Source organism: Hemicordylus capensis, chromosome 3 (assembly GCF_027244095.1).
Source record: "Hemicordylus capensis ecotype Gifberg chromosome 3, rHemCap1.1.pri, whole genome shotgun sequence".
In the NCBI taxonomy this organism is placed as follows: domain Eukaryota; kingdom Metazoa; phylum Chordata; class Lepidosauria; order Squamata; family Cordylidae; genus Hemicordylus; species Hemicordylus capensis.
In genome coordinates, this window is record NC_069659.1 from 269,570,212 (window position 1) to 269,590,641 (window position 20,430).

Sequence of the window (20,430 nt, forward strand, 5' to 3'; positions counted from 1 at the left end):
TTTCCTGAAAGCAAGGCCAATCATTTCAGTTTATTCACTGGCTAAACTCGACTTGATTGGGGACAAGCATACAAACCACCCATTACGATGTGATATATTATCCAAACAATTTAGTGTATTCATGAGGTAACCTAAATGTGGAGGCTGCAAAATTACCCGTAATCAATTGAAACAGCGAGTGCGCGTCCCTCTGGGTGTCTAACAACTACATCCCTCTCTGTAATAAGGCAGGCATTAAATCATTTTAGAGTTGCACTGTTGAGTACCTGATCATTGGGGCTCAGGGAAGCTGGACACTCGCACTAGGACGCTGGGATTGAGGAAGCTGCTGATTTCCTGCCTCTGTAGCACCACCGACCTCTCGCCTTCCAGGGACTGGGCTCTTACTCACCGCTCTGACCATACGCCGTGTAATATCCAACACAGACGTCTTCCCTTCCCCACCTTTTCCCCCCTTTTCCCATTATTATTTTTTTTAAACATATTGCACTACATGTTTGGGAAACAAGACAAAATGGACGTTAGATGCAATTCAGAGCTTGATGCCAACCGGGTTTCCAAGAACGGACATAAAGAGGGCAAGGAAGGCAAAGGATCCGAGGGAACTATTTCCACTTCGTTTCTGAAGGATCAACAAGGGACTTTTTCAGCTTCTGGCGTCTCCGAAGATTGCAGTAAAAGTAAATCGAGTTCCGCTGACCCGGATTATTGCAGAAGAATACTAGTCCGAGGTAGGGGACTCGAGTATGTTGTCTGTGACTGGTATCGGAAATCCCTATTAGAGATTATTACTTTTCTTTTGTTGGGTTTGGGTTGTTGTTGTTGTTAGTTGTTTGTTTGTTCATTGCTATCATCATTATTATGATCATCATTCATCCAAATTCTTCTAATGTATCAATGCCTCCTCTTTATTCTAGGCTTGCTTCACTTCATTCAATTTCTTTGTCTGTCTCACAATTGTAGGGAGATTTCCCAATTTGGGATGCCGGGAATCTAAAGGCAAGGTTTCCCACGGCTCAGTCTTCCAAATCTCACCGCTTAGTTTCGGGGAATTCGTGGTTCCCTTCCTCAATGTACTCTAGGTTTTTTGCGGTGGGGGGGGGGGGCGTTGAGTGGGGGGGGAGGATCTGAGATCCGCGTTGCATTTCTTTCCCAGTTTGCTTTAAACCTCAAGAGCTGTTGCTTACAGAGAGGGCTCATAACATGACTGCCCACCCACCCCTTTTCTTTCTGTCTCCCCCCGCCTTGATTCACGAGACCTTTTGAAAAGGCTGCGGGTTTGAAGTGTCAAAAAAGCCTTTCCGGCAGGGCTATAGGGAAGCGAAATAACCTTCGCATCGAAATATTAAGAAATGCGCAAGGGTGCTTCTGTTTTGATAACCTTTACCGTTCTCTCCCCTCTCCTGGATTTCTCCAAGGGTTAGGGAAAGGCTTCCGAATCCGCTGGATGAAGTACCCGGAAGAAAGAGTTGATTCCGCGTGTTTCACTTGAACCCTTTAGGAAGGTTGGGTCAAGTTTTTTGCAACAAGTTCTTTAAAACGGTGCAAGAATCTCCTTCCGCTTGCGCCCAATTCCATCAGGAGTTTACAATAACAACGCCCATCAGAAGATCCCCATTTTTAAAATCTGCTGGAGCTCTTTCAGTTCCCACAAGTTTCCCTAAATGTACTATTTGGGCTCCCCCTCCTTCTTTTGTTATTTTACGCCTCCCTGAATCGTTTTCTTCCCACCCACCAATCATTATCCGCAATCATTTTACAGGATTTTTGAAAAATGCCTGTTGAAATTCCGAAAGGATCAAGTTAAGGTTTTTAAAAGAGAGACTTCGAATAGAATGAGACTAAAGCCAGGCCTTGTAAACAGTCATTCATCCTGGCGCGACCGGTTGATCCCTTGAAAGAGGTCAGGTTAGAATTCTGGAGGTCTCTAGACTTCCAGCTGTATTAGGAAGGTAAAATTACGGAAGAAAGAGGCTGGACTTGGATGTAATCCGAATCGCGTTCTAGCGTGACCAGGTACTGATAACTCTGGGTGTCCTTTACTGCGAATCCTGGAGGCGAACCGGGAAAGGGCGGGGGGAGGTAGCGTTTGCTTCTTATTTTCGGACAAATTGAATAACTTGGCCCTTCCAGCCAGACCTGTATGATTAACTTGTGTGCATTTGGGTTCAAAAGCCACCCAGACCAATATGATCATATCGATGCAAAGACAACCGGGCGGGGATGAAGCAAAGAGGAATTCTTGGCGATTAGGCCTCGAGGAGAGGAGCTGATCCCTACACTAAAGCGTGTTCGCGTTTAGTTTTGGTCATGTGGGCAGGTTTTCAAAAGGGATCTCGGTGGCCCTCTTTGCAATGGATCTAGTGTCTATAGGCATCGCGTTGGTGTTTTCAGGGTCCCCCAAGTCGATTTGGGGCACTCCCACAGCTAAACTAAGAGCGGAGGCTGGACTCGGGACTCCAAGGGAAGAAGTCTGCCTCTCTGTGCAGTTCCGAGGCAGGAGTGCCTCTCTTCTGGGTCTAAAAGTGTCTCCGTCTGTCTTTGCCAGATGCCAAAGGTTCAATAAGAGAGATTATTCTCCCGAAAGGCCTTGATCTGGACCGGCCCAAAAGGACCCGCACATCCTTCACGGCGGAACAGCTGTACAGGCTTGAGATGGAGTTCCAGAGGTGTCAATACGTGGTTGGACGGGAGAGGACCGAGCTAGCCAGGCAGCTCAATCTCTCAGAAACTCAGGTACTAACGGGCAAGGGCAGCCTACCGAGAGGTGCTGCCTGCGCGCCTCTCTTTTCTCCTCCCTCCCCCCGCCCCAAAGTGTTCCACACTGAAAGGCGGTGTGGTGTAGTGGCTGGAGCTTTGCACTTGGACTGGGTGGGGGGACGCGGGGTTCAAGTTCCTGCTCAGCTTTGAAGCTAACTGGTTGACCTTGTAGTCATCACCAACTTCCACCTTAGGGCTGTGAGGATCAAATGGGATCGTTTCCTTCCTTGCTGCGATAAAAAAGAAAAAGAAAAGAAATCGTGGGCGAGGTATCGGAGACAAATGCCCTGCCCGCAGATTCCTGGTAGTGCAAAGCCCAAACACAAACCCTAATTGGGGGTGCGCTGTGTTTTCCCCAATTTCTTAGTCGTAACAGTCTGCTAATATCAGGGACACAGATCAGCAATCCCTCCCCCAAACACACACACGTTTGGCCTTCGTGAAAAAAGAGAAGTAGGTGGTACTTCAGTTTGATTAAGAACTGAACTACTTGAAGGGTGTGGAAAGATGTTGATTTCAATGGGGTGTGAATTGCACCCTTACATCCGATGCAGTCCTATGCACAGTTAGGTAGAATTAAGACCCATTAAATTCTATACCACTTCGTTCCCAATACACATACTTAGGGTACCAGCTAGGTAGAGCTGGTAGGGCACTCCAAGGGCGTTAATTTGCTTTTTCCAGAACTATAGTTCAAGACACAGAAGCAATCATATATGCTCACACACGATTGCTTACACGCTTCATCCTAAACGCATTACAATAGATATGCCTCATTCGAATAAAGTTGATTTATTTCCGCGTTGTGTGATTTAAGGGTAGAGCTTAAATTTAAATTTCAGGTAAAATACCTTGGACTTACAAAAGCACCAGAAAGAACCTAGCCCGTAAAAATCAACAGCAACATGAAGTAACAATATTGAATTTTCGAAAGAGAAAGGGGACACAACATAGTTTACAAAAAGCAGAACTGAGGGCAACGTCTTTATGTCTGCAGGATTCTTCTGTCTAGAAGGGAGAAATATTTTGTTTAGCGTCTGACCACATTCATCAATGTTAGCGTTTGTACAGTGGTGGTGGTAATAATAATAATAATAATAATAATAATAATAATTCAAGCTTTTGAATTTTTGATGGCAAAATCTGGGAATTGACCTCAAATTCCAGCAGTTTAGCCCTAAATGAATTCACTGGGACGTCTTGAAATATATATCTTACACTCGTAAGTAAGCCCACTGGCCTCAATGGTAATTTCCTCCCAATAACTGTGTATAGGACTGCAAACCTAAATGATTCGCGGGATGTGCCTGCTTAGATTTGCAGGAGTCAGTAGAGGTGGCTTCAAATCTCCGACCTCCTTGCTTGGAGCTGACCCCTTTACAATGAAATTTATTTCCAAAAATGCATTTAGGTGTTTCAGTCAGTGCAGTTCGTCCGTTGAAAAGTGTATATGCCGCAAAGGCCTCTATACGGTCCATATAACTAGTATGTCACTTCGGTATCCCCCTCTTTCTTCAGTTTTGTCTGATCTTTTCCCCGCAGAATAGTTTTTAAAAGAGTTCCCACGTGGGTTTTTAGCCTTGCCTTGGGTCTGTTTGGCTTGAATGCGTTTTAACAAGCGTCTCTGTCCCCGTGCAATTTGTCAGTAAAGGAAAACGGATATCAGAAAAACTGTTTTGTAATATTATCAATAAATAGAAAAAAAGGAAAGGAAAGGAAAGGCAGCTCGTCTTCAACAGGCCAATATTTCATTCACCTTCTTTTAAATTTCCCCCACGTTTCTCACAAGAATGAGATCACCATCCATCGACAAACCTAACTTTTTAAGGGGCGCTTTCTTTCTTTCTTTCTTTCTTAGAACTACTTGCTTCTAAATAGCTATAAGTGGGGGGTTTTAAGGGCGGGCCCATTTCCCTGGCGGTGTAGAGAGCGGTGTGTGTGTATAACACAGGAGGCGAGAAGGCGTTTGCCATCCCACACAGGAAGGAAATACTGTATGAAAGATTTACTGAATGAAAGAGCCAGAGGAAAGGATAATAGGATGAGGCTGGGGGTGGGGGGAGGATAATGGCATGCTTGGGGGAACTTTAAAATATCCCCAGCGACTCATAAACAGAGGTGCTAAAAGGTCCCCCTTCCTTCTGCATTGACCTGAAAAATATCATGTCAGCTGTGTTTAGCGCTTGTTGCTACATATTAGCTAATGAAAAAGATGGGCGGGTGGTGGTGATCCATTTTGTTTTATGTTTTCGGGTCCTGGAGTGGAAAAGCCTAGTGATGTACATTTGTGTCCTTCCTGCTTGCAAAGTCCAAGCAAAGCATGACGCCAGGGTGGAAAGAAAGAAAGAAGGAAGGAAGGAAGGAAGGAAGGAAGGAAGGAAGGAAGGAAGGAAGGAAGGCAGGCTAAATTCTTAATGCAAAAAAGACTAAGCGTGTAAGGAGCGGTTTCTTATTTCTTGAAAAGATCCTATACTATAATGAATCCCTCTGACAAGCTGATTATCATTTCTTTGGCTGTCAGATTTAGCCAAGTTGAAAAAAGCCTCGGAGGCTAGAACGTGGCATATGATATTGATTTAAGTGAACTAATATTCGAAATAGTGGGAAAGAGATCTAAAGTCGCTCGAGGGGGATTGGAGGTGCCTCTGGAGCCGAAACCCACCACTGGAGCAGAGTCTTCCATGGAGGTCAGTGGAAGCGCTCCAGAACACAGCAGCCCCTTGCAGCCCTCCAGACTCTCCCCAGAAAGTCTTTCCCTGGCCCAACTGTAAGCCTAGTTGCGCTTCCGCTGTCGCCAGGAAAAGCTCGTGCCCGCAAGAAAGAAGGCAGGTGGTGGAAGGAAAGTGGCGCGGCAGCCCCAACCTTGCCTGCAGGTTCTACGGAGGAGGAGGTGACTCCCGAGGGATGAGGGTGGGAGGGGCTAGTTCTCAGATCCGCACTGTTCAGGGGCGCAGGAAGGCTTCGATGCTCGAAGGAAGCACGCCCCTCACTGGGAATCTCTCCTCCAGGCACACCTCTCTATGTTCCTCCCTGAAAAATGTCCTGGGTGTTGCGGGACTGGGAGCGGATTGGCCAAGGTCAGCTGCTGTTGCATTTCTGGAGACGCTTTCCTAGCAGCTGGGATTCTTTCCGCTTGGACTAAAGTATGGACTAAACCGCATGCTTTGTGACTTCAGACTGGATGAAAGAGATGCGCCCCCTCCCCGTCTGGAAGCACGTTCCTTCTCTGTGTGTCCATATGTCCAAGATCTTTAGTAGCCACTTCATGCATCTGATGAAGTAGGCTCTTGCCTGGGAAGGCATCAAAAGCTGTTGGTCTTTAAGGCGCCTCAGGACTCTTTGTTGAGCCCTGCCGTTCGTAGCCACTTCAGCAGCGCCTTGAGTGTGCCTGTGCATTGCAAGGTTGCTTCAGGATTTGTATCACGTCGCAGATGACCACACACGCACTCCCGCTCCCTCACGCACGCAGGCACGCACGGACGCTGACACGGCAGCTTCTCCCCCACTGCGACCCACACTTCTTCACTCTAGCCTAGGCCCCTCATCCCTTGCTCCCCGATGTTCGAGTAGGGGGAGTTGCTGCAGCTCCAGGCATCACAGGGGGGAGGGGGGGCTCTGTGTTGTGGAGGTTTGGGGAGGAGGGCTCCCAGCGTGGGGCGGCCGATGTCCTGCTGCTGCTCCAGGCCTGGCCTTGGGCAGCCGCCTCCCTCTGGCCTGCTTCCCCGCCTCGGCTGACCCGGTGCCTCTGCTTCTTCTCTCCCCTCGCTCTGCTGCTCCCGCCCCTGCAGGTCAAAGTCTGGTTCCAGAACCGACGCACCAAGCAGAAGAAAGACCAAGGCAAAGACTCGGAGCTGAAATCCGTGGTGTCCGAGACGGCGGCGACTTGCAGCGTCCTGAGGCTGCTGGAGCAAGGGCGGCTGCTCTCCCCTCCCGGCTTGCCCGGCCTCCTCCCGCCCTGCGCCACCAGCGCCTTGGGCTCGGCCTTGCGAGCCCCCAGCCTCGCCAGCGGCACCGGCGGCGGCTCCGGGTCGGGGACTGCGGGCGGCTCCCCACACCAGCCGGCCGTCAGCAGCGCGGCCGGACCAGCCCACCCCTCCCCTCCCGGGGGCCACAACCTCTTCAGCCTTCCGGTGCCCACTCTGCTGGGCTCGGTGGCCAGCCGCCTCTCCTCCAACCCTTTAGCCATGGCGGGATCCCTGGCAGGGAACTTGCAAGAACTGTCCGCCAGATACCTGAGCTCTTCCGCCTTCGAGCCCTACTCCAGGACCGCCAATAAAGAAGGCGCTGACAAAAAGGCACTGGACTGACTCGAAGTAACTCTCTGTGTATTTCTATTTATAGTATCTATTTGTGGCGATTATTTATGGAACATCCACACGTTAGGAGCCCTTCCCAGTTCCTCCTCCTCCTCCAAAATGCATCTCTCCCACACGCTGTTCTAACCCTTTCAGATCCGATCCTACCCACAAGTCGCCTCCCGGGATCACACTTGACCCCTGCCGCCCCCCCCCCTCCCCGCCTGCCAACGAATGGACCATCAATTTTCAACCCAGGAAGCCTGGCAAAATGGACTAGATCAGAGAAACAAAGCGATCGCTGCAGCCACGAAGTCACCCGCCCAAGCCAGACACGGGCAGGCCGCGCAGACGAAGAGGCCAAGAACTGGAGTGGGTGGGGAGGAAGACGACTGGTGGTATTGATGACCCTACACTGGTTGTAATTTTAGAAATCGAGGTGGGGAGAATGCAGTTAAGGTGGGACAATAGCCTGGAGTGTGTGTGTGGGTCAGAGGAGGGGATTACTCCTTAAAATGAAGACTTGTACTTCAATTTGACTCTCAGTGTGATCATGCTCCGCTTTTTGAAGCTGGTGTTTGCGGAGAGGTGTGTCTACTGCGAAACGCTCTTAAAGGGGCGAGGTTGGCGGAAGTTAAAAGAGTTCTCGTGTTTGTGTTTGTATGTATCTACACATGCAAACACGCACACACACCATTCAGTCATAGTTGTTCGATGCTGGAAGGAAAAATTCTCCTGAAAGCAGACCTTTCTTATTTATAGGAGCGCCCCCTTTCTTATTCCGAACCAATACAAGCCTCCCCATGGGTGACTATTGTTCATTTCTGCAGTAAAAAAAACTTGTTCAAAGTTATTTTGCATAACTTTCAAGATGCACGACGTTTCCCCGCCCCAATTTTACCAAAAAAAAAAAAAAATCTTGGAAACTAATCCCTTGAGGGGTGCAGCGCAATCCTAAGGATGTTTATTGAGGAGTCCCGCTTGAATGGAATTTACGCCCGTAAATGTGCATAGGATCGGAGTTCCATCCACGCTAAATAAACACAGACATGTTGAAATCTGATGAATTGTGAAACAAGCCTCCTTGTGACCAAAAACAAAGTCTTAGTCAAGGCTTGTTGGTGGTCTTAAAAAATAAAAACTGCAATACGTTCGTGGCAAGATCCTCCTAGCCTTTGTTTTATCACGCACTGAGAAGCAGGGCAACTTATTTAAGTTTTTCTTTATATCCCATTGACTCAGCGTGGACGTACAGAACGGAAGTTTGAGAAAATCCTTACAGTCCGATGCAGAACTGCATTCGGAATTTAATTCTTAAAAAAAACAAAAACACCCAAACCCCTGCCCATCTAATGATATACAACTGGTAACGAATAAGAGTAATGCCGGAGGAAAACATGACTGAGATTTTGTTTCTAGAACTCGCCTAACACCCACATTAGTATTTGATTCTTTCTCATATAAGATGGGCCTAAATTAAAGTTTCTGGTCCCCCCATTTGAACAATTTCTTCATAAAGGGGTTAGAATCAAATTAAAGTCAAGACTAAATACAAAAAGATCGTTATTATCCGATTTCATTTTAAAGCCAATGGAAAATTAAAAAAAAGTATCCTATTTCATTTTGTATTTAAATTCCCCCCTAACAACTGTTACGTTGTGGAGGGGGGCGTTGCCCTAATTACCCACACTGTATGTGTTCCAAGATTTTTTTTTTTTTTAAAAAACATTGTATGTATTCCAAGATTATTTTTTTAAACATGAAATTCCAGGACTTGAAATTTGACGGGGGGTGGGGGGGACACAAGCCCATGCCGTGTATTGAACTGGTTGCTTTTTTATTTCATTTTATTTAAAAAACAACAACATTTGATACAATGCGTTTACAGACTGTATAAATATGTGCCACCAAACTTTTTAACCAAAAAAGGGCAAAAAAGTGGAATGGTTGATGTAGTGCATAGAATTAATTCTAGAACAGAAAGAACTAAAGAGAGAAGAGCGAGAGAGCAAAACGAAAACCCTCATAGTAAATTTATTGTAAATTATTTACGTCTGAAATTTCTAGGCAACTAGTGAAGAAAATAATGAATGAATCTGTGGCTGAAGGTGAAGGCCTCTGCTACTAACCCTTGTTCTGAATGTTTTGGATATTTGGCTGTTTTGTATTTATGTGGTGAGAGTGAAATATATTATATCTATATGATGGCAAAGTTAGCGGTTATTTTCGTCTTCTCTTTAGAAAGCCCCAGCTATTGTCTCTTCACGAGTAAAAGGCAAAATGCGCCACCTCTTCCTAGTTCTGCAGTCCTCTCTCTCTTTCTCCAACTATACCTCTGCTGAGTATGTGCATCGAAATGATAGTTTAGGATTCATATTTAAATAATGGACGGGTGCGCAGTAAGCCCACAGAAAAGAAGGAGAGAGAAAATTCCTGGGATATTGACCGAAGGTCTTTACAAAGAAATCGCCCATGAGGGTCTGATCCTGACTCTGTGTCCACTAAGGAAATCGTGTAGATCGAGTTCTGTTTGCGATCACTAGTGGCACAGAGATCAAGAGAGCATAAGGTGTGTAGAGGACGATAAGCAAAATGCAATTCCAGTGTGGCTTTCCTTGAGGACTCCGAGGAAATTGGTGCTTGTTCCACAGCTCTCGAACGTCCTTCAAACCTCGAGTATACCAGCACAATCCATACCTGATTCGCAGGAGAAGGTTCCGTTCGATTTTCAGTTAATAAATTCCTAATTGAACCATAGAAGGACGAAAAGACTATTTAGCTCTTCTCTTTCCTTCCTCCCTTCGCTAACAGCGGAGAGCACTATTTTCATTTCAGTGAGAGCTGGGTTACGAATCATGCTTATTTATGGATCGAGATTTTAAGGGGGAAACAGTTCATTTCCACAGGTGCACACACATACTGTTCTTACAGACTGTGCCACCGTCCCTCTTTTTAGTTTCATTTTATTAGTTTCTTCTTTATAACATTGCACGTTAAGAAGCAGATATTCCTCAGCAATCAACCGGAGATGCCCCCGCCCCATTTCCCAATGGAGAGAACTTGGAACTCAGACTGGAATCCTATGCTCAGTTTTTTGGGAGTAAACTCCAGTAAATTCAGTGCGCTTTATTTCTGAAATACAGGTGGATAGAACGGGGCTGCTGCACGGCCCTTTATGCATCCGGTATTTTTCAGCAAGCAATTTTATGGCTGTAGGCTAGAAAAGGAAACTAGTCTTACACAGTTTAAGGGGGAGGGGGAGTGCTCCAAGGCAAGGAGGTTGCGTATCTGCCAAAATCTCCTGGCAGCAGGAATAAATCTCCCTTCTTCTAGTAAAGAAGTTCCTCTCAAATGAAAGAGACGCTTGCAAGCAGCAGAATGAGAGGTGAGATCTGGGATATTTTAATTTTTTTTATATTTAAAATGAAGGAGAACCCACAGAACCCACAGAGTTCTGAAATTACATTGAGTGGAATAATTAGTAATGGCGATGTGTCTGTGTCTCAGGTGTAAGGCACATATTACTACAGTCATATCACTACCACTGAAAAAACACTCCTCTGTAGTCAGGCTCCCATGTCACATCTGTAATGTGTAACAGTGTCGATTCCATGGTCTGCCCATGCTTTCTTCTGGTACCAGTGCCACTGGCCCTGGTGGCAAGATGCTTGCTTGGTGAGTCACATTTTTGGTGCTTTTACAGTACCCCGTGCAACCTGGCAACCTAACCATAGCTTTTCAGCAGTTGCCATTGTGCAAATGTGATGTATGAATCTAAACTGGTAACCACATGGCAAGGATCTTTGAGAAAACAGGGTACCCAAAGTGAACTCGGTGATAATCTCCGAGTTTAATACACATTTGGAAAAGATGACACACACCCCAACACAGACACCCCCAAAACCCAACCCCAAACTCAGGGGCAAATTATTTATTTAAATTATATCATCCCAGTTTTCTATTACAAAAGATACCCAAGGCAATAAAATAAAATCAATAGCAATATAAAACAGTACAATAATTTAAAAAGTGAAAAGAATTATCAGTCCACCATAGAGTCAATAGAGCCAAAAAGAAGCAAGTGCAAAAACATCAGCACAACTGTCTTACATAACATACCATTACATTATTCCCCAAAAGCCTTCTGGATGCTTACTAGATCATGAATGACTGTAGCTGTCCATATGCTCCAGAAAAGGGTGCGGTGTACCAATCTCTGCTGGTGAAAAGCTCTCCTGGGGCATCCAGCACTAGTACTGAATCAAGGAGCTGTGAATCCAAGTCCAAGGGGAAATGCAACCATGTTGAATTCCTTATTTTTGAATGTGCAAAGGCAAAGTGCAGTGAGAAGTATGTACTATTGCTGTTGTAATAGCCCACTACTCACCATCCATCTTCCCAGTACATGTATGTAATTCTGACACATGCACACTTGTTTACAATAGTGTGAGCAAATATTTTTCCTCACTGTGTATACACAGATTGCCTGGTGAGAAAAGCATACGTGCCACATATAATAAACATTTAGTTCATGAATATGATCTCCATATGCAAGGACTAGTAGGCCACCCTCAGAATAATATTCATCATCAGGCTTAGACCAGAGGTTCCCAACCTGTGGTACTCCAGATGTTGCTGAACTACAACTCCCATCAGCCCCAGCTACAATTTATTGTAGGTTGGGAATCCCTGATTTAGGCTGCTATCCTATGTACACTTACTCCAGAGTAAGTCCCATTGAACTTAATAAGACTTGTTTCTGAAGAAATGTGCATGGGTCTGGGCTTGTCTTGATCTTAAGATTTGGCCTTAGTTTTAGGTAATTTAAAGTGAGTTTTAAGGTAATTTTGTAAGAAGCAGCATATTTGCAACAGCAGCAAGAACAAGGCATTTAAACAGACTTATCTTGGTTCAAATACATTGACTCTCAGCTGGAGATGGAGAGCAGGCAAAACCCCAGATAATGTAAGCAAGGCAAAAAGAGAGCTAGTTGACAAATAAGGAATTGCCATGGTCTCAGGCATGAGAGACTTGATAAAACAGACTGGATGGACATTAAAAGAGGAGTCAGACGAGGATTCATCCTCTCTCCCATACTCTCTAATCTTTATTTGGAGAAAATAATAGAAGATCCTTCAGTTAAAAGGGATGAAAGAATTAAAGTAAATGGTGTCAACATTAACAAACTAAGATATGCTGATGACACAGTCATTTTAGCTACTTCCCAGCTTTATTTACAAAACCTAGTCATAGAAATAACAACAAAAAGTGAAGAAATGGGCCTTAAAATAAATGCAAAACAGACTGAAACAATGTGCATGAGTAAAATGAGAATTCCCCTCCAAATACAATGCAGTAACAAAAATCTAGATCAAGTAGAAAATTACTGCTATCTAGGGGAAAACGTTTATCATGATAATGACCAAACAAAAGAAATCCGAAGCTGCATAGAACAAGCAAGAACAAAATTTAACGAAATAAAGATCTTCCTCTGTGAGAGTAAACTAGATTTGCAACTCAGAATCAGAATGATGTAATGCTACATCTGGTCTCTTCTCCTGTATTGATGTGAAACCTGGACCATCAAGAAATAAGCACACAAAAAACTGGAAGTCTTTGAGATGTGGTGTCTCAAAAGAATACTCAAGATTAAATGGACCAGCAGAACATCAAATGAAGAAGTACTTCGAAAAGCAAAGACACATAAACAAATAATACATACAACCACAGATGTAAACTGGAGTATTGTGGACATATCCTTAGAGAAGTAAATTATCAAATACTACTACTAACTAGCAGGAACTACTAAGCTAGCAGGAAAAAGATCAAGCAGAAGGAGGAAGAAGGGATGGATGGATGACCTGAAAGAATGGCTAGAAAGGGACATAGAATATATTGTCCACGATTATAGGGACTGCGATCTATGGCTTTTGCTGGCCACCAACCCCACAATCAGAGAAGGCACACGAAAAGAGAGAGATGGACTCAGGAGAAGTCTGGTGAGATGTTCAGTGGGGTCTGTTGTAGGGGTGTGCATGAACCATGGTTCAAGTGTTGGTTAGGCATGGGGAGGGGTGTGGAAGCATTAAGAAAGAGGAGAGTAGGTCCCTATCTGCTCTCCGCCACCCGATGCAGTTTTCTGCTGGGGAAGTGCTAGGCCTACCCCCATGTGGTGCCAGCATTCACATGGTATCCATGCATGTGTGTGGGCAATTTGCATGATCATCAACACCATGCTGAACATGCAAAAGGTGCTCATGCATGCACAGATGGCATGTGCATGCTAGTGCCACATGGGGGTACTTGGGCCGAGCGCCACCCCAGCAGGAATGGGGCAGCGGAGAACAGGTTAAGACCTGCTCTCTTCCTTTTTAAAGCTCTCACTACCCCTCCGCGCCTAACCAGGTAAGGATCTGTTCTCTTCTTTCTTAAAGCTCCCACTCCCTGCTCCCCTCCCCGTGCTCAAACCATGGTTCATGCACACCCCTAGTCTAGGGCTAGGTATAGACTGAGGGCTAGAGCCAGGACTGAGATTCATGGGCCTGATAGAGTCTTGAGGGGGGAGCTGGTCCCACTGGGTGCTTCCAGATACAGATAATCTGAATCTGTGTATCTGAACATTCTCATACTACACAGTAAGGGTATTCACATAACTGTTTGGGAGGAGGGAGGGTGGTGGTGTAGGCTATGAAACCTTACCTTTCCCTCAAACAATCCCCTGAAGGTTGATGGGAGTGTGGGTTGTGCTCCCAGATGAGGAGCGCTGCGCTAGGCAGTGTGAAGCTCTGGAGGCTGGCATGACGTGTCCTGGCCTCCGGGTATCTCACAGTGCACCATGCCAAAGGCAGTGCATTGGGAGATTCCAGCAGAGGACGGGCAATAGGTGCCCATCTCTGTGTCTCCTCAGGCTGCATGCAGCCCCAAAAGACACACAACTGTGGATCCTGGGTGAAGGGAGCACTCATTCCCTTAACCCTGATTAGCAGTCAGTGTTAATGAAACTGCTCTGGAGTGTTGGTTAGGCACTCCTGACTAACTTTTGAGCTTGTGTGGGGAGGAATCAGCAAATCCAGAGTGAGCAGCTCATTACAGAATAAATTTGTGCAAAGCTTTGGTCTTGAAAAGTACTGACAGAAAGTTTAAGTCAACTACAATCAGGTTTATTTAGAGTTTTAGGGGTACAGAAAGGAAATAGCAAGCAACACAATATTAACGAAGAAAACTAACCCGGCCAATAATATCAATAATACTAGATTGAAGCTCTCAAAGAGATGTTTAGAGCTTGAGATCTGAATTAAAAATCCACTCAAGGCTGACGAGAGAACAGCGTTAGACTCTGAAGAGAGCAGGAAGAGAGGGGAGCAAGAGATTTTAGAGCAGATATTAGCATACTTAGTTCCTTCTGATGGTGTGTTCGGACACTTGTTGCTCAGTCGATACTGAGGGACCTCTCTCTCCAGGGACAAACAGGGAGGTGGGGTGCAAGAGTGGGGACCCGTGTGCCACTCGCGGACCAGGAAGCAAGTAAAAGTCCAAAGGTGGTCTGATACCAAGAGACCAGTTCCTTGCTAGAGCCAAGTGTGCTGCACAGATTGGACCTGGAGACAGGGCCAATCTGGAGGTTGAGAGCAAGACAGGCATGAGGGCCAAGGCACTGCAAGATGGTATAGCTGATGCCCAGACACACATACACTCAGAAGCTGAATCCGGAGAAGAAACACACTGCTTGGTGGTCTCAATGACAGAAATAGGCAACATCTTGCCCTAGGGCCAAATGAAACCACACCTTTCTGCTGACAAGGGTGATATCCATGATAGACAAAATAATTCATTTTGTCTTCTTCAAACTCCGGAGGGTGTGTGCTCTAATAGCACAACAAAGTGAATAGGTCTGACAGACCTATGTGGGATGGAGTGAATTAGTGTGCTATAGCGTATCTCGGTGGTTCAGAAAGACCTGTGTGTGATTGGAATTTTTCTGATTTAACAAGCACTCTTCCTGAGCCTCAAGCCAACCATTAACACTTCTGTTAGAGAGATGAGCCTGTTATACCTTATCTACTCCTTCCTGTGAAAGTGATAAGCTCAAAGGCTAATCCTCCAATGTGCCAACATAGAGGGGTGTTCTCGGTTATTCCAGTTAGAAGAATAGCTCTTAATTAATGTGTGTCTACTTCAGTGTCCTCATCTGTGCTAGGAATCAGAGAGGATAGCAGAAGGAATAGTCCTCTTTCAGTCGTGGGTTAGGCTTGACCTGGAGTTACCTTCCCCATGCTGCCTAATCCAAGCATAAAGGCGGAAGGGGGCCCTAATGAGAACCAGAAAGCCAGGTGGAAAGAGTGAAGCATGTATTCCAGATTCCATGGATTTGATTTATAAAAATGTGGGCACTGAAATCCTATGGAACAACAAAGATGGTCACTAGGCCTGTCTGAAGCAGCACTGTTTCACTTCTTGGGAACTTCTATTTGCCTTGGTTCTCTTCAACCCCACTTCAGAGGGACCCACTCTGGTTCATGATGGTCTATGAGAGGAGAGCTGGTCAAGTATGAATTGTTGCATTTGCTAAACAGGGTCCACCCTGATGTGCATATGAATGGGAGACTACATGTGTGAGCATTGTAAGATATTCCCATTAGGGCAGTGGTTCCCAAATTGGGAGCCTCCAGATGTTGCTGAACTACAACCCCCTTCAGCCTCAGCTACAATTAACTGCTGCTCTGGGAAGAGCAGAAAGTTCCAAGCTCCCTTCCTGGCATCTCCAAAATAGGGCTGAGAGATTCCTGCCTGCAACCTTGGAGAAGCCACTGCCAGTTAATCATCTAGATAACACTGAGCTAGATGGATCAATGGTCTGACTCAGTATATAGCAGCTTACAATGTTCCTATGTTTGTTTTGGCCCCTTGAAGCTTCACTTCAGCTCACTTCAGCCCTCTCTCTATACACACACACACGCACACACACACACACAGCTTCTACTTACTGCCTCTTCAGCCCCCTGCCACTAGTTACTTAGCAGTGGCCAGGAGAAAAACCTCCTCTCCTCCTCCTCTCCCCACCACGAGAAAGCAAGCAGCTGCATTTCACAACTTGACTTTTAAAGTCTTTCTCCCTGTCTTTCCCAGAGAAAAATCTCAGGGAATGTCATGGGTGCTCATGGGATTTGTAGTCTTTTCTGAGGCTGCAGCCATTTCTGCATCCTTCTAAAAGTTAAAATGTGGAAAATGGCTGCTTGCTGTCATTTGTACAAAGGAAAATAACAGCCATATGTGGCCTTGATCCATATTGGGATGACAATAGGAAAGAGGAGAGCTTTAACCCCTTGCACCTGCTGCAGTTCCAGTCCAGATCAGGGCCCCCTGCATCTATTTGCCTTAGGAGAGAAGCTCTCATTCCATTCAGACTGGGGCCACTATTTACATCTACAAAAAGCAAAGCATGTGCACCTTGATCATGCAATCAGGGTTCTCATTTGGCCTTTAGCCACTACAACACATGAACACTTGATTATTTGCTTAGATCTAGAAAGAAAAAATAAGATTTCAAGAGGATCGTGTTGTTTTTTAAAGACATGGGAACATGATCTTAACAACCTTGTTTTACATCATCAAGAACTGAGATCTCATTTTATCCAAGAGTGAAAGGAAAGATTGTGCACTGATAAGCTAGCCTTTGTTTATTGAAGTGTCAAGCAAATGTTGCTTACACAAGTCCAACAGATAAGCATTGAAGGATTATTAAACACTAGACCAAAACACACTTGCAGAACATGCAGCGTACGGCCCATACACACTGTGGTCTGAATTCATATTGACTTCCAGTCGTTTCATGTAAATGATTGAGCAAAAGGCATTCAGTTTTATACATAAAAGAAAGGATACTCAGTGATATTTTCTTGCCGGAAAGCACAGACCATCACAAAAATCCTAGTTACTTATGCACATGCATAGTCCATTGAAGTTAGTGTGGTTTATATACTTCACATCTACATGAAACTTCACTTTATTAAAGGACAATTAGCAGTTGCTTTACCATTTCTGGACCATTCGGCTCCTGGCTGAAATCACAGTTTTGACTAACACTGAGACAGGGAGTGAAACTGAGGGCAGCAGGGGGGCAGGGGCAGGAATCCCAGAACAAGGGAGGCGATTTCTGAAAAGGGGCAAAAGTTATCCAAAAAAATGTGAAGACTCATTGGAATAGTGGTGGTAGCAGCAGCATGTTCTCTTTTTAAAAAACACTTTGATGTGGTCACAGGCAGCAGCTGCAGTGGAAATTGTCTCACTCAAGCATTTTACTGGGACATACTGGGGGGAAATTGTAAGCATTAAAAAAAAAAGTAGACCCCATTGGGGCCTTAATCTCAACATTTTTTGGAAATGTTTACCCCTGTTCTGAAAATTGCTGAAATGCCCCCACCAATTCACCACCTGTGAACAGTTAGCAAGACCCACCAGAGTTCGGACTCCAAAGAGACCCTCTCAGAGGAAGAGGAGTAAGACCAAGCCACAGTCAACACCCCTGATGCCAATGAGAACCTTCCAGGTCCCACAGACTCAGACCCACCAAAGTCTTCTTTTTCATGAGACAATCCCCCACAAACCATCAGAAACTGGGGTGCCAAAGACCCAGCACCTCCCCCTAGCAAGACTGTAGTACCATTGCTGGGACCCTTCCCATCACCTCTGAAACTCCAGGAGTGGAGGTGATACAGGTGCAGGGCAGAATTCCAACACCTGAGACAGAGTCAGCCTGAGGCTTATTCCTTAAAGTTCTTGAAGCAGTTTACATAGAAAAATAAGCAGTTCGTCAGTCAGTCAAAAAAGAAAGATGGCATAACTTCTAACATATTCCAACATATTCCAACATGGAGATTCTTAACTATCATAAGAGAGTTCCACAGGGGGAGCTTTAGCAGGAAAAATAAGTTCTGAGTGGGTGTAGTTGAGGGAAGTATGGTGGGAGTGGTTTTACAGGATTGGTGGTTTCATCAGTTTCCACAGAGTGGTTTCATCAGTTTCACTTTAAAAATCATTGGTATTGAAGCAGCACAACACAGTTCGTTGCCAGCTTTTAGGATTATCTCACAATACCATAATGTATAGCGGGAAATGACTAGTCATATCCTATCGTCCACCCAAATGACTTTTTATCTACTAATTTTCCTACTTTCTCACTGAAATTATCTTGGAGATATCAAACTCTGCCAGCTGATTCATTCTTTCTATATCCCTCATGGCAGTTATATTTCTACTTCTGTTTCTGCTGCAGTGATGGTATTTGAAATGAATGATGCAAATACCATCATTCATGAACAATTTTCCATCTGGCTCTAAGTTTAGTGACATAACCACTTTATCTGTAAAATGTATGCACTAGTTTAGCGGAGGAAAATGCAATCCAATTACTCCCCAGAATATTGTTGCACATATATACAGAAATTATGGTTCTTGTTTGGAAATAAGAACAACCCATCTGTTCCCCCCCACCCCCCACACACACTTATAGAAGAGAACCTGAGGGGAAACATAGGGGCAAAATACTATGATGAATAAACTTTAAGCATGGCACAGTATTCTGCGCAACTTGTATAACAGCAGCATATCAACTTGGGTTGAAGCCTGGAATCACTGAAGAATGTGGAATGAAGGAAAAGTGAGAAAGAGAAAGCCAGAGAATCTTAACTTGCTTGCCAGCCTGCCAAACTTTATCTTAAGCTGTAACACTTCATCTCTGTCCCCTTAGCCCCAAATGCCCCTCCATGTGAGATGAGAGTCCTTCAACAGGGATCTTGCATATGTATATGCTGTATTTCCTGTTTCAATTAAATAAGATCCATTTTGAGCAATACAACCAAGCACTGCCAGCTATTTGTGGAAAAATACTCAAATTCATGGGGTTATGAGAGAGGCTTATACCTGAATCATCATGTTGCATTGCTCTTTTTAAAAAGTATTCTGTGTAACTTAGATCCAACATTTTGAACATCTTTGATTCATTAGAAGTTATAATCTAATTTATCTTCTCCAGATTCTTTTAAGCATATAGAGCCCTATGCATCTATTACTGAATTTTGTTATTCTTAATAAATGTAAGGGCTTATAAATCAGGGATTACATCGTTTAAAATGTATGTGGGCTTTAGATGCTGCTCCTTCACAATTCTAACCTTCTCCACAGACAGGGATCAGAACGTGGAATAGAGCTTTCATTTTCAAATGATGGTTTGAATCAGATGTTCTGAAAGACGGATGGCCCAGTCTTTGGGAACTGGGCCATTGATGGTCCACAACATGTTGTTGCTTGAGGTGAAGGACAATATGACACCCTCTTATCTGTGGGTGGCTGCTCAGCATTCTCAGGCCAGGCTGCCAAGTACAACTGTGGATGATTTTTTTTTTTTAAAGATTCATATTGGATCAAGTCAGATCCCAAATAAAAAAAGTTGGTTTGGGTTCTTTTGGACCCTTCAGAAGCTTGGAGTTGGTAAAATCAACAAAAATCCACATAGAAGTCTATGAGGAAAGAAGAATTGCCCGAATAGCACCCCCCCCCCTCCCCGGCTAGCCCAGGAGCTCTCAAAGCTGGCACACAAGACGATAAGGATAGTTGGACTCTGTGTATTTAATTAGAAGTGAATCCAACTATTCTTTAATTTTAAATTAATTTTTAAAAGTGACCTTCAAAAGTAACCAAGAAATTTTACTCACAGAGGATTCAGGAAAAAAGGTTATTACACATCTGAGATTCACAAAGGAAATGATGTAACATCAGAGAATCTCAGGGAAAGTGGCCAAACATCCAAGAATCTTCCACTTTTGATTTTAAGTTGTAAGTACAATTAAAGGCTAAATACTCTTAAAACTTAAAAAATAAATGTATGGGCAGGCCGGCAGAGAGGTGCCAGAAGATAAACGCCACCCCCACTCCCCCGATTACAGGGGGAGCAGATTCCTGTGGCCATTTGGAGCTTCAAAATGCTACAATTTTTTCCAAACGAGGTTGGAAAAGTTGCAAATGAACTGGGCTGTGCAAGTTCAAGTTTGGACTCCCTCCAAAAACCTCTGATTTGGAAAAAAATGGACCATTTCCAGTTTTACCGATCCAATTTTACACAGGCCTACTGCCAAGAAAGTGGCGGTGACAGAAAAACACTCTCAGACAATGCCCTCAAGTGGTGGCAGGGTCATTCTTAGGTCACATTGGAGGTGGGGCTGCAGAAGAAGAGCTGTGCCCCAGTAGGACACAGAGGGGGAAACGAACATCATCCTCCAGCATGGCCAGATTAAGGCGCTGGTGGAGGGTGGGTAGGGCCTTCATATAGGGGGCCCTTGTAGTCATGTACACATGACCAGCACACAAGAGCATGGGATGA

General features: G+C 44.8%; 1 protein-coding gene across 1 annotated transcript; it reads left to right on the forward strand.

The window, feature by feature from the left end:
* The first annotated feature begins 328 nt into the window (after window positions 1-328).
* Window positions 329-9,267, forward strand: VAX1 (ventral anterior homeobox 1). Its single transcript, XM_053305216.1, has 3 exons — window positions 329-731; window positions 2,549-2,736; window positions 6,549-9,267. Exons 1-3 carry the CDS (start codon window positions 494-496, stop codon window positions 7,065-7,067), a joined length of 945 nt encoding a protein of 314 aa, XP_053161191.1. The 5' UTR covers window positions 329-493; the 3' UTR covers window positions 7,068-9,267.
* Window positions 9,268-20,430: the final 11,163 nt, after the last annotated feature.

What these genes read in the sequence shown, in the direction of transcription:
- VAX1 (XM_053305216.1), top strand. Translation starts at nt 494, where the DNA reads ATGTTTGGGAAACAAGACAAAATGGACGTTAGATGCAATTCAGAGCTT. An exon ending in CAGAAGAATACTAGTCCGAG is followed by an intron (nt 732 to 2,548) that starts GTAGGGGACTCG and finishes TGTCTTTGCCAG; the next exon opens with ATGCCAAAGGTTCAATAAGA. An exon ending in TCAATCTCTCAGAAACTCAG is followed by an intron (nt 2,737 to 6,548) that starts GTACTAACGGGC and finishes CCGCCCCTGCAG; the next exon opens with GTCAAAGTCTGGTTCCAGAA.